Source organism: Rhipicephalus microplus, chromosome 5 (genome assembly GCF_043290135.1).
Source record: "Rhipicephalus microplus isolate Deutch F79 chromosome 5, USDA_Rmic, whole genome shotgun sequence".
Classification (NCBI taxonomy): domain Eukaryota; kingdom Metazoa; phylum Arthropoda; class Arachnida; order Ixodida; family Ixodidae; genus Rhipicephalus; species Rhipicephalus microplus.
The window spans coordinates 69,349,850-69,367,414 of record NC_134704.1 but is presented as its reverse complement, the minus strand read 5'-3'; the positions used below and the strand labels follow the sequence as shown (position 1 = coordinate 69,367,414).

The window sequence follows — 17,565 nt, the reverse complement described above, 5'->3', positions numbered from 1 at the left end:
AAAAGCTGGGCAATCTGTGTGTCAGCAGGCCTTCGATTGCTATATCACAAAAAGAAATATATATTTTCTTCAGAATGTTGGCACACGTGTTGTTCATGGCGCGTTATTACGATTATTACTTGGTTGTTAGGTGAATTCTGTTCTTTTTTTTTGGGGGGGGGGGGGTGTCATTCCTCTTATTTGTCAGATACTATATTGCGTAGCTCCAGCAAATAAATCTTGTTGTAAGGCAGTGCCGCTGTCTGTCTCCTTTTCTTGTCCCTCGTAATTGGTGCTGTATTTATATGAATAATGTCGTACCAACTCACCCAACCAACCACGTTATACTGACAGGTTTGGGAGTGAGGCTGTACGGACGTTTGAATTCATATGCACGCGTTTTGTTGCAGAGTATTTGAGCTACGCTAAACAAGGTGCACTGTGTCATTCAATTAACTCTGCTAGCAATAATAAAAAGTGCCGAAATCAGGGCCAAGGTGATTAAAAAGTTTGCAGGTGTAACGTGGCAGCAGAAACCACAACACCGGGTTGATCGTGTGATCATAGGAAAGCCCTTTACCTTGCAGTGGGCGTAGTCAGGCTGATGATGGTGGTGATGAAAATAATTGTTTGACTGATGTGTGGGGCTCAACGTCCCAAAACTACCATATCATTATTATGAGAGACGTCGTAGTGAAGGGCTCCAGAAATTTCGGCCACCTGAAGTTCTTTCAACGTCCGCCCAAATATGAGCACATGGACCTACAGCATTTTAGCCTACACCGAACATGCAGCCGCCGCAGCCGGGATTCGACCCGCGACTTGCGGGTCAGCAGCCGAGTACCTTAGCCACTAGAACACCGTGGCGGGGCAGGTGATCAAAACTAGGACGGGCAGGTAAGATGGTTTGTCGATTACGACTCGGTTGTCATGACATGAAGAATGTCGCATTCTTGTCGCATGCGTCGGAGACACAATATTCCAAGGCAAAGTGGCACGTACCCGGGGCGGGTATGGGCCGCTGGTATGTGGGTATGTGTGACACAGGTGATAGATATTATAAGGAACAGCTTTATTGGAGACGAGCTTGAGCTGGCTCACACTGATGATAGTATCTACTGGTGAGGAAATTATACAAATGATGATGACACGTCTAATTGATAAAGAAGAGTCGGTGACTTCGCTTACAATACTTCAGATGTACTCAGGGAAGGAGAGAACATTCATGGTTAACTTTAACGCTTGAGCGTTAAGAAAAACCTGCCGTAGACAGCGTTGGCTGGAATGCAAATAATAAATGTCAGTGTCCCAGCAGGAATCGTACCTCTATGTATATATACTCAAGCGAAATTGAAAATTTTTGATTGGGGGAAGGGGGGGGGGGGGGAGTGAGCGACACGATCGAGACACGGGGCCATAAATTGTAGTATCAGTTTTGTAAATTTAAACGACGTTTCGTAGCCAAGGCTTTCATAGCCTCCACCTTGGCTACGAAAAACTGAATTTACAAAACTGTGCTTTCACAATTTATGGCCCCATGTCTTAATCTTGACGCTCGCGTTCCCTTATCACTTAATTCTCGGTTTTGGCAGAAGCTCGAAGAGAAATCAGCGCATGCTCTTTCCTGCAAGCGAACGCCTCACATATACCGTTATTCAAGGGCGCATCTAGCAAGGTTACGTCAAAGAGTCTGCAATGAGGTCCACACGAATGGGGGAAGCTACTAAAATACATTTTCGAAATTCGCCACGTTAGGTGGAGTGTCACGTACTTACCCGTACAATTATACAAAATGACTCTTCAAATAACGGTATCAAATGGTATTACACGCCGATGCAACTTAGCAGGCAAGGTTGAAGGACGCTTCCAAGTTTAGGGACGCGAGTGCGATTCTCTGTTGGGGCGGTGAATTTTAGACTAGGGCGAAATGCCAGAATATCATTCTCACAAATACTTTGCTGCAACGCTGGCGCGACGTGCTCGAAATTCCGCAACTCCTCAAGTTCATACCGGAGTAATGGAACACAAAGCCCGTTAAATAAGTTTCAAGCACATGTAACTTGCCCGTCCTCTAAAAGTAGGAAGCACTGGCTCATTGGAATTGATACGCTTGGAGGTGTCCGTTCGAACTTTCTTTTTCCTCTATCTGAACGACATTCAAGTGTGTCTAGAAAAAAAAATGTCTAACGATTTTGAGTACTTCGTATTCAACTATGGGAGAGCAGCAAGCTGTCCCGCCGAGTCGTTGAGCACAACTCGGAACAGTACATGTACGAGTGTCATGCGTTTCAGCCCCTTCGAAATGAAACCCTTGTGCGTGAGTTCACCATCTTACCCATGTAACATCCTACATTTCATTTCTGCCAGCACTCAGAAAATATCATTCAGCCCGGATGAGTGATCGTTTATTGAGAACAGAACAATGTTTTCTTTCGAGTGAATAGCAGAGAATGGTTGAGATGCATGCAGTGAAACAAAATGAATACGTCGAAAGGGGGCGAAAGAGAATCATGTATATGAAGACGAAACATGGAATGGTTGATGCGATGGCGAGCCAGTTCGTGCGCTGCCAAAATGAACCATATGCATATTGTCACGAATAAAGACTCTGGATAATACGGATACAGGGCCGACCATCGAAACTCTCAACATCTCTGACGCGCAGCCGACACCCGGTATCCGTGCGAACGCTTGCGTCCGAGCCAACGCAGGAGAAGGGGCGTTTTCTGACGTCCGGAGAACGCTGCACTACTTCGTCTTTCTGGCGTAGGACTTGATTGCTGCAATGGCAGAAAGAACAAACATGCACCACTGCTTGAGAATTTCGTGGCCACGTCTCTACAAAAAGGTGGCAGTGGGTGTGAGAGTAAATGCGGAACAAAAGCAAGAGCACAGAAACTAAGTAACTAGCATATCTCACAGCTGGCTCAATAAGGAACCAGGATGGTTCTCTTGCCATAGGCAGCATATCCGGCTTTCAAGAAAGTTGAGCTGGTTGAACACAGGAGAAACGCGGGCGTTAATTGTTCATTCGCGTACTTATGTATTGAATCGAATTAAGTTTATTGCGCAACGAGGTTGCGAGGAGACCAGGCGAAAAAGCTGCATTGAGCAGCCTGATGCCTCGGAGCCCCATCCCCTCCCCCCTTTTTTTGTCATGGCATGCAGAGCGCAAAATGGCACTCCACGACATCCGACTACCTGCCGCCACTTCAAATAAAAAATGTGCCTTTTCACCCCGGGAAACAATTCTCACTGCGCCCCTGCGCAGGAGCCCGGACTGCCAACCGGTGGCACTGCCTAACCGTGTTCAAGTGTTGCAGGATCTCGTTAAGTGGCGTACAAACAGTTGCCAGTGCTTTAGCTAAAATATGGTTGCTTTTAAAACGTACCTAATCGCCAGCTGTCATCGCAGTGCATTTGCAGAGTGAAGACGAGAAGCACTTTACTGAAGCTTTACATTCACAAAGTAAAACTATCCCTCCTGGCACTTTCTCATACATTTAAGCTTTACATCGCGAAACCATGATCGTCCTTCGTTACTGCTTACCTTTGGTGTAGCGCTGAAGTTGAGCCACGAGGGCCAAATGCCTCGCGTGAAGAAGCGATCCTCCACCGATTCGTTCGTGGTCCTTTCGTGCACTAAGCGTCTGAGGAGGGCGGCCACCTTGCTGCGCGATCGACGAACCGTTGCCCTCGGCTTGGGAGAGATGGGGCTCAGGTCGCACCTGTTAGAAAAAGATATGGATGGGTAGGTAGGAAACAGTCAGTTTTATGTCCTAAAACCACGATGTGATTATGGGGGACGTGGTAGGGGAGGGCTCCGGAAATTTCAACTGTTCAGTGTTCTTTAAGGTGCACTGTCGTCGCGCTGCACACGGGCCTCTACCATTTTGCTTCCACCGAAATGTGACAGTCGTGAAAACAGCCGTTGAAACAGACAAGCTTACTGTCGCACTTCCACATCTCGCCACACGTCCGCTCTTCACTCACCCAGCAGCGTAGTTAATTCTATTGAGCAGGAAAAAAAAAAAGGGAGGGTGGGGAGTCCAATCATACTTTATGCATGTTCGTTCTTCAGTTTATATGTGTGCATTTGTATATAGCAAACAATGAAAAAAATCGGAAAAAGCATTTACTTTCCCATAGCCACCACCACCAACCCCAACAGGCCATTACCGATAAGGGATCGCTTAACACGGTGATGAAGGAAAACACTAGCAGGGATCGAGCGCCATGTGACAAGTGTGAAGCCTACGAAACAACAACAACAAAAATTAAGGAAAAAATTGGCCCTAGCGACGTGGTTTCCATGCGCTACTATTGCTTGGCTCGCTTTGGTTGAGCCTCCTGTGAGCATGCGTAGGCCTAATCTTACCAACGGCTGGACCAGAGGACTGAAGGGGCGACGCGCAAGTCACTCCTCCAATCCGGCCGTGTCTTAAGAGGCAACGCGCACTGGTCGATATGGGCGGGGTTAGCTTTTTCGTAGCTTCTTTTTGCTTGCTGCGCGATATAACAAGGCTCAAATTCAAGCTCACAGAGAAGAGTGGTACCATACTTTGAAAGCCTAAACGTCTTGGGAGTCTTGCACATCCGCTTGGAGGACTTCGCCTTGACGTCCTTTTCGTCCGCGTCGCCTTTCTCTTCACACGGTAACGCTGTGATCTCCAACGAGTCGCGGCTGAAGGAGGCGTGGCGCGGTTCCTCCCAAGACTGGCACGGATTCCACGAAAGCTGCGCCGTGTGGAACCGTGAAACCTCGGGGAAATTGTCCAGGCAGGAGTCGAACTGCTGCTGCGAAGAGCGGTCTTGATAGTGGGACAATGACACCCAGTCGGGCTGCTCTGCCTGCGAACATTTTTTTTTTTTTGCAGCGCAAGAAGTTAGGGTTAAGTCCGTTAGCCGACCATCAGTCAACATAACTGCTGGCGTGTTCTTTTGTGGTGAAAATAAAATGTGTCTTCCTCGCTACAAGTGTTTATAAAGTTTACACATGATTTTAATAACGAAAAATAATGTCTCACAATGGGCTTAAAATCAACTAACCTTCATGCGTTGCACGTAGAGCCACAGTTCCTCTTTGTGGGCGTCGTCCAGCTGGACGCCTCTTTCATCTGCCAGTTTTCCCACGCGTTCGAAAGAAAAATCTAGAAGCTCTTCCATCTGGACGCCTTCGTCTGGAACAGGGCCCAATTCACACATTTTGTTACCGAAGTTTTCAATTAATACGATATGAAATGCATAAGTAAATGCGATGTCACTGACTATACGGTAAAAAAGCCGGTTGCAGCCCGAAGGCGCACACTCAGTGATCCTTCGTGCCTTGTGCCGAGTTCGCGCTGAAACTATTGGCTTCTAATCTACCGAGACGCCCACTTTGTGAACCCTTTTGGTAATGCAACCACTGCAACTGTGAAACAAACAAATCCGCTTGAAAGTCGTTTTCGCATTCTGTTTTGATGCCGGGCCAGATAGCCAACACTTGTCTAACAGTATTCGACACGGCATCCAAACCTGATATTCAATGTTTCGTTCTTTTTAACGAGAGAAGACAGTTGATAGCATGAAGCACTGCAGTATTGTGTGCGTGTGTGACGGCGTAGGTTTACACATTCCGTGAAAACCGTCGTCTAGCATTCTTTTCTGGAATTGGTTTTCATGGGGAAAAGCGTACGGAAGGAAGCATAGCCACTGGCACGGTGAAGCTTGCGTATTTCAATGAACCGAGTCCTCGTACGGTTGACGAATTTGATGACCCCCCCCCCCCAAAAAAAAAACGATAATGAAACTATTAGAACTTCATGACATACCCCAGAGAATATGCAGTATCTTCTCGTCCAAGCTGAAGCACGGAAGTGAAGCAACGCTGACGTTGGCCATGCCTCGGACAACGGGTATGTCGTAGAGACGAGGTACAGATGATTCTGGCGCGTCGATGAGGATGAATGAGGGATCACTGCCCGTCTGCGGATTGCTCTGGATTTTGATGTCCCGGTGACGATTCAGTCAAATATATACATATCTTTCGTGGCGGAAATTGCTGCGTGACGTCCTGAACACAGAATATCTTATCTTCATACGGCCAAGAGCTACATTTCACGTGAGCATGTCAGCTGATTCGAATTTCGCAGCAAGTGTTATGAGGGGAAAACCTTTTGTTGGTTTAATATTGACGCGAAACAAAGGTGTATTGTCGCTGTTATACGCGAACATGGCCGGAAATTGATCGGAGCTGCACGTCTTATCCGCTTTCTCTTCTTTTATACGGTGAGGAAATATTCCATTTTTAGACGCGAAGCAGCTCTTTGACTAACGTGTGTAACGCCGTACGTAGTGTGCGTCCGTACGAATGCGCCGCAACGTGTTCTCCTCGCCGCAGAGGTTGCAACGGTGCCAAGTTGGTCACGCCGCAGCTGCGCGTTGAGGTCACGCTCCCTTCGCACGCTTCTGTCGCAGGTGCGCGCTGATGTCACTATCTCCCTCATCCCTGGCACGCTCGCCGCAGCGCCCGCAGCCGCCGGCTCTTCCGCCCACTCGCAACACACTTCTCTTTCGCTTCACTCTGTCCACCGCCCGCAATGGTTTACCGCACGTTGAGTGGAAGCATCCTTTCGGCTCGTTTGTCTGCGACGAAACATGAAACCCAAGCTGCCTCACGTGTCTTCGCGTTTCGAACAAACGTTTACACGAGTAAACGCTACACCGAGTTTCGGTTCAAACCGTTCTTCCAGCACCCGTGCCGACTCTCGTTTCAACCGGGTCAACGCCGTGCACACCGCTGCTGTTTCGCATCCGTTCAGGGTTCTCTTCGGGGAGATGATTCCTGCAGGCATTATGTGAACCAAGTTGAGATAAACCTAAACGCATAAAAAACTTACTATATAGTTTTAATTTGTCACCAGTTTTATACCTTGAATCTTATAACATGGCTGCGTGTGCATGTATGTTTACCAGAGCATATGTAGACTGTACGTATACATATGTTTTCGTATATGTTTACGTGAGAATATGCAGAAATGTGCAAAACAAAAAAATGGCAGCATATCCACGGGGTGAATGATGAAGAGTGGGGTGAAGAATTCGTCCGTCCATTCGTTCTTGCTTCCGTCCATCTATGCGTCCGTCCCTGCGTCCGTCCATGCAACCACCCCTGCGTCCGTTCATGCGTCCATCCATGCATCTGTCTATGTGTCCGTTCGTCCATCTATTTAACACTCCAAGTACTACCATCTCGCATCTTTTCATCATATATTCCCCATTTGAAGCACCGCCATCCAGCGGACATTCCAAGGACTAAACGAGAGGTGGCACACGCACACTTTCTTACGGCTTGCGCTTCGGTTCCACTTCGCACCTTTAACCACCTCGAGTGGATGGTATATACTAGTTCACTGTATTCATGGCACTGCGGCCGAACGCTCGCTAAACCTTTCGAAAACCAAGGAGGTTGCGCCCAGCGAGTATGACGTAGCAAACATTTTCAGTCAGATAGTGCTCAATGTACATGCCAATGGCTGCTAATGGTAAATGAGAGGCAAAGAATTCGGCTTTTACTTTCTTACGGCTTGCGCTTCGTATCTACTTCCCATTTTCAACCACCTCGAGTTCATTCATGGTATATACAAGTTCATTGTATTCATGGCACTGCGGCTCAACGCTCGCTAAACCTTTCTAAAGCTAAGGAGGTTACACCCAGCGAGTATAACGTAGCAACCCTTTCTTGTCAGATAGTGCTCAATGTACATGCCAATGGCTGCTAATGGTGATCGCAGCCTGCGCGTTAACTAAAAGCCGAATGCTCCTGTCTCTCATTCCCCATTAGCAGCCATTGACATGTACATTGAGCACTATTTTTTATTGTTCAACAACGCACAGAATAAGTCTCTCACCGGCACCACCTTGAAAGTCAAAATGTTATACTTGTTACATACTACAGGGGACGAACGGGTGCCGCTATAAGGAGCTTCGCCCCTGAAACGCTTCGCAGATTTTCAGGGGCGAAGCTCGTTAAGGCATGGATCGTGTGTCTCCTGTATGTGGTAGCCACCTCTGGTTTTATTTCTTGAAATGTCTGCTGGGTGGCGGTACATGTATGCGACGAAAATACAATGAAAAGATGCGAGATGGCGGTACTTGGAGTGTTCACTTGGAGTGACAGACAGAGATGGATGCACGGACAGACAGGCAGACGGATGAATGGACAGATGGACGGACGCGGCCAGCGCATGATTCACGGTTTGCCGATAAAACCCTTCGAAGCTTCACCCCACTCATAATCATTCACTCCGTGGATATGCTGTGATTTCTTTCATGTTTTCGTAGGGTTCTTTTCAGTCAGGGAGGTCTGTTCTTGATCAGTTTTGTAATTCGGGGTTAATTTACAGCATGTTAGAATTCAACCTGGTTCGCGTAGTTATCGTCGTTGGCCTGCTTTTGTGCTCATATAAAAATGTACTGTCGCCACCATGCTTATCATGTCCCGCCATGCTGTCACAGGCGCCTGCTTAAACCCAAACGATGCTCAGCACATGCGCGGTGCATTAGCGGTGAATATACATATATATACACCATGTAATGCAGCATCGAGTTGACTGTGTCATTTGAGAGATATTTCGTCCAAGGCGCTCACCGATGACGTGATTCGTACGCACTGTGATAGTGAAATGACCAGGTTGGGAACGAAGTGCGCATGCGCCGAGCCTTGCGTCTGTGTAGTTATAACTAGTACAGGGGTCACTGACAGCCCAATGCGGCTGACTTCAGGTGCGGGATGCACTCCCGTGTTCATGCAAAGTGTGCTCACGACTCTACGTAATAAGGTACGTGGTCTGAGAATCAAGCAGCTCAGAAATAAAAATAAAAGTTTAAAAAGAAATAGCTCAACCCTCAGGCACAATTGCATGAGTTGAAATTAAGATAATTGAAGTCTGACTGCATTACCTAAAAGTCGTCATACGAGAGCGGCGCCTTAGTAACGATACCGAGCATAGATCTTCATTCACTGCAGTGTCAGTTAATGAACTGGTTTGTATTGTAGTCCTCGTGAAGTGAAAAAGTCGGGATGGACGGTTTATGGTACTGGGCATTTAAGAAACCACAAAACACGGAGTGACCACAACAGGATCAGTAGGGTACAAAGCCACTGACTTGAAACATGAAAGCTACCGCGTTAACCAACGGACGACGAAGGGTATGAGAATCTTCACGTTTGCGAACGGTGTGTGGTCAGCTAAATCAACGCCACTCATTCTTTTAAAAAGGTCTAGCTGGTGTTGGCTAAGTATGGTTCTCGTGCACCATTTCTTCACTCCTTGACGGGCGTTTTTTGATCAAGTTTTATTATTTTACTTAATTTACAGCCGGCAAAACAATGTCGTTTGTGCGGATACAAGCGGTATTTATGACGTCGAAATAAATGAATAACAATATCGTTCCTTTGTGAGTCTCACTGTTTGGTACTCTAACAAGTTACGTATTCAGATAAAAACTCTACAGATGACCACTTGGAGGACGCTTGAGAAAAGTAGAACGCGATAGCGTAATCGGGCCCCGTTCACAACCCCTTCTCAACCGCCAGCCCATAGCCTCCCTTCTCTGTGGACAAGGTATAGGGAACGTCCGCACACGTGACGTTGACCGTTTCACATCATCCCATAGAATGCCTGCTGCAAGTATACTTACGCAGTGTCCACGAGGCCATAAATCTTCGTTTCGCGCATTTGCGAAGTATACCAAATAAGTTAATGTCAGACAGTTAGCGCATCTGCTCACCTTGTTGATGCCGCTGCTGCTTTCAATTATGCCTTAGTGCTTTGTAATAGGTGGGCCTTCAAACTACCCACTCGTTACGCAATTCATGTTTTGATACCTGGTGTGATGCTACCCTTCAGCCACGACATATTACATGCGTCAAGAAGGCTCCTCGCACTGTATCACACCTGCGTAGGGCTTTCTCGTGAAACAGTTCTAAACATTGGCGTGGCTGTATCACTGCTCGCTACACAGAAGGCCCGAGTTTGATTCTCGCAAGAACCCAATCTTTTCGTTATTTACCTACATCTTCCTTCGTGGTTTGCTATTAGAAGCGGTTTCGCTAATGTTATCGTGTTAAAATGACAGAATTCGCGCAGACTTTGGTGTATTTTATTGAGGCAAGCCCGCGTTGTCGCACAAAAATGATAATCGTACATAAGGAAAAATTTTATTTACAACGCACTGAGGTGTTGCAAATGCATTTAAAAACGAGCGCCGCTACAGATGTACTTGAACAACGCCAGTATGACAAGCTTGCATAGCAATAAACGTAAGAGTGTTCATACGTATGCACGAAGACCCTACCAGAACAGGGTCTTGGGCGTGTGGTATTCTGTTCACAAAAACACCGCCCTGCATTACAGAGTATCAGTTGACACATATCAAATATTGATGCAATCCAAAGAATAATCAAGTGTCATTATTTGCCTGTCGCCATCATAAGGGGAGTAACAAAGACATTTTAGCACTGGTCGTCTACAATAGAGAACACACTTATGCGACGTTCCCAACTGTAGTCATGCGTCGGTAATGTGAGTCAGTACAATGATTTTTAAGTTTTACCATCATTGTGCTCTGAAGAGCACTGAGCTACGCAGAAATCTTTTTTTTTTATTATCGAAAGTGATAACATCTACGGCGAGTGTGAGCGAGGCTTCTGCACACGGTAAGATTTTCGCCTGAAGGAGCGTCTGATGAAATCAGGAAAGCGTTCAGGTAATGGTCGATCTTGAAGATTTTGGTCTCGGCAGGTGGGCTGTAACGAAAATGAAGAAATTATTTAGCGCTAGATAGAATATGGTACAGAATATACGTTATCAATTAAGCAGCTGGCACCTGACCTTATATATTACGTATATCCCAGATTCTACATGCAGTGAATAAACGAAAGAAGAAAAATAGCGCGTAACGTGACGTCATCTGGGTAAAAAGTTGCACACTCACCACGTCGTGGCTACGAGCGGTGCTGACCAACACTTCCACGTTTGAGAGCTCAGAAACACCCGGAAAAATTTTCGGGAGCACAACAGCCACCGTAGTTCACTTGACAAAGTATCGGACGCGTTATTTGAAAGTTCCAGGTTCAGTCCCTGCCATTGGCATGTGATCTTTTTTGATTTCTTTATGCTAATTTCTTTGATTTCTTCAGGTTACTATAAATAGTATGCACAGTTAAAATACTGCAATTAACGTACCCTATACACTCACTTGCCTCATTTTCTGTTGATTTTAATTGAGGTTTTCACTAATGAAGAAACGGGCCCTTGAGTTCCTTTCTTCCGTTGATACATATAGTCGAACACTCGTCCAAGCTGTGCGTACGAAGTAATTTAAACGTGGAACCGATACTTGTTTACAATCCAAATTTCTGTTGGGCGAAATTTGTTCTTTGCATTTAGCTGCTCTCAAATCTCAAGGAACAGGTTTCATGGAAGACAGCACATATATACCGCGACGGCATTGGTCAATACTATTGTTGCGTACTATCCATGTATTCTACTAAAGTCCAAGATAAACGGTTGGAAAATGAAAAAAAAAACTGTCACGAATGTTATATTCAGTTCGCTGCGGTATCAATGTTTGATTTCAGTACATTTCGGTATATCATGAAAGAGAACATGCGAGCGCGTGCACTTCCTTTTGTGACGGTGGCTTTGACAACCGAAAACTGTTAGCAAGGGGGAAAATGTGAACTTTTGCGGTCTTCTTTGATCGGGCGAGATTATGAGGCACGGAAGACAGGCAAAGGTCCGCTAGATTCCCTCTTCTGGTAGAAGGATGTTCTGGTTACGAAAATATAACAACAGCGAGCACACTTCCCTTGCTACCATTTATTGGCAGGCTAAGCTACCGTCGTCTACAGCACATGCCATCTACTCGCGTGTTCCCTTTCATAAAAGACCACGCTGCCCCAGTACACAGCTGAGTTAACCTGATGCGTTGTGCTCATGTTTAGTGGCGTAGCCTACCTCGTGTAAACGTTCTAGAAGCAAACATATACGCATCTCAGAATTGTATGAACAATACTTGCACTTACAGTCCACTGATCACCTGTCACGTACGTGGACGACAGCTCCAGGTCTTCCACATCTTTCCCGCCATTTCGCCTGAACATGTCGATAACCTTATCCTTCAGAGTTGATGGCGATTTAAAGGGCACCACGGGCCGCTGCGAAGTGCCACGTTGCGTTAGTGCGGGAAGCGACCTACGACTTGGTCGTGGAGGAGTACCAACTGGCGGCTTTCTTAGAACGGGCGCATCGCATGCGGTGGCTTGCTTCGAAGCGTCAGTGGGCTCAGCTGTGGGCAAGCGAGCGTCTGCGCGTTTGAACCCCAGGCCACTGTCAACAGAAGTGGACCTTCTCGGGTTGCGCTCTTGAAACAGCCGCCTTCTTGACATTTCCCGGCAGTTGGTCGCCATTGGTCCGCTTGGCCGGATGGCTTTGTCCAGGACGTTTACGTTTAACTGACTTTGTTCAGTATACTGACTCTTGCACTGCTTGTATCGACGATGAAGACCACAGCTGCTGTGTCGATCGACTGCGCATGCCAGGACGATAATGCAGCAGTGATAACCTTGCCTGCGGTGGCTCGATAAAATGTAAATCTACGGCTAAACGCAAGGCGCCTTTTCCGGGTTATCTCATTTTAGAAATGAACTCTCGCCACTTTCTAGAGTTCATTCGAAAACGTGTTTTCGTGAGAGCATTCTAAAACTGGTGCTTGACCAATTGCCACCTAGATTACTTCAGGCCTGGTCACTGTGCCCGCCACGGTCTCTGACGTCACTCCGTTTTGACCAGCGTGTTTCGCTGCACAGACGTGCCTACGCTTGCTCTCGTCGGTCGACAGATACGGATTGCCGAGCCCGACGAAAGTTTACGTGCCGTGCTAGTGTTCTTGTTGGTGACTGAGGAGACCATCTTTTCCTGCGTCCGTGAACTTCAGCGTGGATATGTGATGCGTCTTGTGCACTGGATATTCGCAATCTGTACGGCTGGAAATCCGAATGGTTGGGAGATGCTGCGTGGCGAATTGTCGTGGCATAGGTACGGATGCTGCGAGTGTTCTTGTTTCCCGAGGACAACCGAAGAACGAAATGGGAGTGCGTCGTTTGTCAAGCTGACATCGACATCCGTTCTATTTGTGACCCGAAGGTACGTGTGTCCGTACTACATATTTTGAAGTCATTCAAATGACCCCATCGCCACCATATTCCGTTCTTGCTGCAAAATAAGAATGCCATGTTTGCTTTCGACTTCTTGTCGTAGGCCCTGTCATTGAAGTAATAAACGCGCGTAGCAGAACGCCTTTAGAACAGGCATTTTTTTTTCGGGGTCAGAAAACATTTTTCAACTGGCGATTAGTGCCACGGACTTGTATTACCGCTGTTGACTTGGCTGATAAAAATGGAAGATATATGCTATTGCATTACATAGTGCATTGGTTTCGTACATAGTATTTTTTGCCAATGTTATTATCTTATTATTGCAGTACTGTTGTGGTCAAAACCTTAATCTAATATATTTCCTTGAAATTTAGATGCGTGTAGACACTTACGGTAAAGCGTTTTCCTAATTGGTTTTCAGGTGTGTAATCTCTATACTTCAAGCTATAGAATAATTAAGAACCACTACCAAAAATATAACAATCCAAGAACCGGCCGTTTGGTAGAAGCACCCACGGGGGCTGCGTGGTTTAATATAGACACAATACTAACTGTTTTCCCAGGCCCTAAGTTATATAACCGACTACGCACCACTGCGAGAGTGGCCAGAGCAAAAGAGGAAACGCTGCTTCTTGCGTCGGTCACAAGCGATTTTTGTGAAACGAAAAAATTTGTGTTCTCTTGCAATGGTCATCGCCCTGATATTGTGCTGAATACCATACTTGTGGCTGCAGCAAACACTCTCCTCAGTAACTACGTGTCTATGAAGACTGATGTTGGAAAGAGTAAAACTGCAGAAACTTTGCAAATGAGTTGGGGACAGCTTCTCTGCATGCTATAGATGGTGTGTGTGTGTGTGTGTGTGTGTGTGTTTGTGTGTGTAAATAAATAAAGAATGAATAAAATTTGTCGTATTTAGTTTGTCAATTTGTGGGTCCATCAAAGTTTGCTCTTATACATCGAACGTTCGATAGCGTCAATCTCTGGCTTTTTCGTGGAAGGAAAAGCTCACAGGGGAATATCCCATTTATTTAAAGCGTAATACCTTACTTAAATAGGTGCCTTTTTTACCCCAAAGCAGAATAAAGCTGTTAAGCATGTGAAACTCGTCGCGAACGGTTTTTCTTTTAACTGAATACGATGCTGGCAATTGAGTCACAGACTCCCGTACGCGTGCTCGCTCGGGCAAAATGAGTGACGTCATGGCGGCAGAGAGCAGGCCTGATAATCTAGGTGGCATTGACTTGACACGCACATCGTGGAAATACTGCAGTAGAGCGAGCCCACGTGTTTGCAGAGTTAATTTGCGACACCGGAGGACACGAGTTGTTCTTTCTTGAAGGGATGTGTCAGATTTGTAAATCGCGATTTTTTTCTTCAGAAGTGTGCCAGACTGCCTTGGCCAGCTTATAAAGGAGGAAGAAAACCATGCAAAGGAACCCTATGCCAGAGTAATGACAAGGACTAATGCGACAAATCGTTCACGTCATAGACCGCGTCGGAAAAAAAAATACCCTGCTGTCGTGAACAAGATTTTGTGTCAAGGTTGTCAGGCCCGCAATATACGTGAGGTGGCAAGCTTCAAACACAAGTTATAGCAACACCGCAATGACAACCAAAAGAAAGAGCTTTCAAAGTCATAGCAGACCATCGCAAAAAAAAAAAAAACGGGACAGAGTATTGAGTGGCAATCGGCTTGCGTCGTGTGAAAAAGAAAAATTATCATCCCGACCCTTCTTTCAATCTTATCACGCAAAATGTACTGCTAATTCGGAAAATCGGACACAGGGTACTGTCCTTCAGTTATTGGGCGCGAGGCCCAGAACTGGAAACGCCGGTGTCGTTGTCGGCATGACGTGTTTGGCAGGATCGTGTGTTCTCGGCGGCCGCGTCGGCTGCTCGAGGCGCACTGCCGTGTACATTGAAAACGGCTTTCAATACCCGCCGGCGCTGGCGTCTCTTCAAATCTCTAATTTAGAACATAATTGAAACCATTGCAATGGGAGTGGCTGCTTCCGAAGGTGACGAACATGACACTTGGTGTCGCGCGGTGCCGGTAGTTCGCAACGGAGCCCGTTGTCAACTGGGACCCATTGGATAAAAAGAAAAAAAACTGCGTGAAGCATAGGTTGTGTTGTTAATAACCGGTAAGCAGCCAGCAGCTACGAGCAATGTGTGCAATAAGAACTTCCGCGACACTCTTTCGCTACTGCCTCGGGGCTGCGATGTTTGGTGAGTTGGGGAAAGCGCGCCCACTGAGACGATCGTTCGCGCGCGCTTCCCACCCGCTAATAGTGGTTATCTTTCGCTAGATGGAGAAGGCACTATTGTTTTACCAGGGACAATGCCATCTCGGATATTTCCCGTATATGACCTCTTGACCGGCTTTGTGCTCAGCGTCCACAACATCGGCTAGATATTTAAAGGGACGCCAGAGAGAAACAATGACTTGGTTGAGATTGACAAACTGCACGGCGAGAGATTGAATGCATTATGTTTCAATCTCATGAAATTTTTAAGAGTGGAGGAAATCCAGGTCGAAGTTTGATTTTTAAATCACGAACCACCAGCTCCGCGCGTGACGTCAAAAATTTCAAGATGTATTTTTTTGTATTTTCGCGTCATTAGTTGGCAGAAATTTTACGAAATTTAGTATGTAGTTCTAGGCAACGGCCGATAACAATGCACTTCATTTTTATCTATTAGGAGCTACGTGGAACTTAGTGGACGCCTTCAAAATTCGTGACGTCACGGTGTTTGGGGCAGGAATCTCAAGGTGATGTCTCCAACCGCATTTTCTTTTCAAACGTTTTCACGCTTACAAAGCGCCATGTCGAGGTAACATTGGTGTTTTCGGGATTGTGAAATTCTACTCTACTAATACGCGGAAACCCGTTTTGCTCTTTAGTGTCCCTAAAAGTAATTGTTCAGGTACGTTTTATGCATAGGTACTTTATGCATATCCTTAAAATTACTGCATGCAGGAAGCCAACTTCTTTTTCCTCCTCGTGCCAGTCGGTACGTCAGTTCTTCTACGTCCCCCTCCAAAGGCTTTCTGCACCTAATGCGGTCTTGCACTGCCTTCGTGATCAATCCACCGATCATGGTGGCTGCGCAAAAAGCGACCATGACGTGGGAATACTTCATAATATGGGGTGTCATGGGGACGTAATGATGGCTTCGTGTGTACTCCACCGGCAAACATCGTGTTGCACACATTGTGAAAACCTGTCACATCATTCTTACTTCCCCATGACGCCACATAACATGACGTATTCACACGACATGCTCGCTTTGCACAGCCTCCGTGATCAGATGCACACATCGCAGAAACCTATGACGTTATTATGACGTCACATACCATGACGTATTCGTTTCTCCTTTGCACTGCCTCGATTGAATAATTGATATGTGGGGTTTAGCGTCCCATAACTACCATATGGTTATGAGAGACGCCGTAGTGGAGGGTTCCGGAAATTTTGACCACCTGCGATTCTTTAGCGTGCACCCAAATCTGAGCACACGGGCCTACAACGTTCCCGCTTCCATCGAAAATGCAGCCACCACAGCCGGGATTCATTCCCGCGACATGCGGGTCAGCAGCCGAGTACCTTAGCCACTAAACCACCGCGGCGGGGCATCACTGCCTCTGTGATCGACCGACTGATTATGGAGGCTGTGCAAATAGACCATGTCGTGTAAGTACGTCATGTTGTGTGTCGTCATGGGGACGAAATAATGACGTAACAGGTTTCGGCAATATGTGGAACACGACGATTTAGCTGGTGCATGTACATAATGAGCGAACAAAACGCTGCGGCTGATGTGTGATGCATTTAATTCTGCCAGTCAAGCTTACGTTCAGTCGACGGAAATACGCACTAAAAAGCCCAATTTATTGCGCTACTCCCTAAGTAAAGTTGGGCCTCTCCAACCGCCTGTGTTTTAATGCCTAGTTCACACTGAAACATCCGCTTTCTACAGCGACCGAAATTCCCCTGCCGCCGAAACGAAGCGTCGTTCGCACTGGACGCGCCGCCGAATATGCCATCTACTACGGGGCGAACCGTCACCCCCGGAAAAGCTTCCGGGGGTGACGGGCGAACACGGGATGGATGCGCTGTCACCCGGTTGTTGTCGCGGCTCCCAAACGCTACTACGCTATCTGGTGGTGTATACTTCGACGATTCTCGTACGCAAGAAGCAAGAAAAGACAGTACTGCTTACTTTGATGGCACGTGGCTGTCTTGTGATGCACGAAGAGCAGAAAAACCACCGACGCCAGCGGCGTTGGTGGGTTCGTTTTGCTCTGCAAGACCGCAACAAGCTCGGTCATGCCAACAGCAAGCTCGGCCACCTATTTCACGAAATACGGAGACGAA

At 46.7% G+C, this 17,565-nt stretch overlaps 2 protein-coding genes across 2 annotated transcripts; both read right to left on the bottom strand.

Annotated features, from left to right (window-relative positions):
• Positions 1-2,357: 2,357 nt before the first annotated feature.
• Positions 2,358-5,970, bottom strand: LOC119174443 (uncharacterized). The gene is made up of 5 exons (XM_037425338.2): positions 5,793-5,970; positions 5,029-5,159; positions 4,541-4,830; positions 3,530-3,707; positions 2,358-2,759 (listed from the first exon to the last, which is right to left on the bottom strand). Exons 1-5 carry the CDS (start codon positions 5,860-5,862, stop codon positions 2,625-2,627), a joined length of 804 nt encoding a protein of 267 aa, XP_037281235.2. The 5' UTR covers positions 5,863-5,970; the 3' UTR covers positions 2,358-2,624.
• A 4,196-nt stretch (positions 5,971-10,166) lies between these two features.
• Positions 10,167-12,583, bottom strand: LOC119173437 (uncharacterized). Its single transcript, XM_037424260.2, has 2 exons — positions 12,053-12,583; positions 10,167-10,771 (listed from the first exon to the last, which is right to left on the bottom strand). Exons 1-2 carry the CDS (start codon positions 12,434-12,436, stop codon positions 10,649-10,651), a joined length of 507 nt encoding a protein of 168 aa, XP_037280157.2. The 5' UTR covers positions 12,437-12,583; the 3' UTR covers positions 10,167-10,648.
• Positions 12,584-17,565: the final 4,982 nt, after the last annotated feature.

What these genes read in the sequence shown, in the direction of transcription:
- LOC119173437 (XM_037424260.2), bottom strand. Translation starts at nt 12,436, where the DNA reads ATGGCGACCAACTGCCGGGAAATGTCAAGAAGGCGGCTGTTTCAAGAG. An exon ending in TGACAGGTGATCAGTGGACT is followed by an intron (nt 10,772 to 12,052) that starts GTAAGTGCAAGT and finishes TTTTCGTTACAG; the next exon opens with CCCACCTGCCGAGACCAAAA.
- LOC119174443 (XM_037425338.2), bottom strand. Translation starts at nt 5,862, where the DNA reads ATGGCCAACGTCAGCGTTGCTTCACTTCCGTGCTTCAGCTTGGACGAG. An exon ending in TCTACGTGCAACGCATGAAG is followed by an intron (nt 4,831 to 5,028) that starts GTTAGTTGATTT and finishes AAATGTTCGCAG; the next exon opens with GCAGAGCAGCCCGACTGGGT. An exon ending in ACTTCAGCGCTACACCAAAG is followed by an intron (nt 2,760 to 3,529) that starts GTAAGCAGTAAC and finishes CTGCCATTGCAG; the next exon opens with CAATCAAGTCCTACGCCAGA.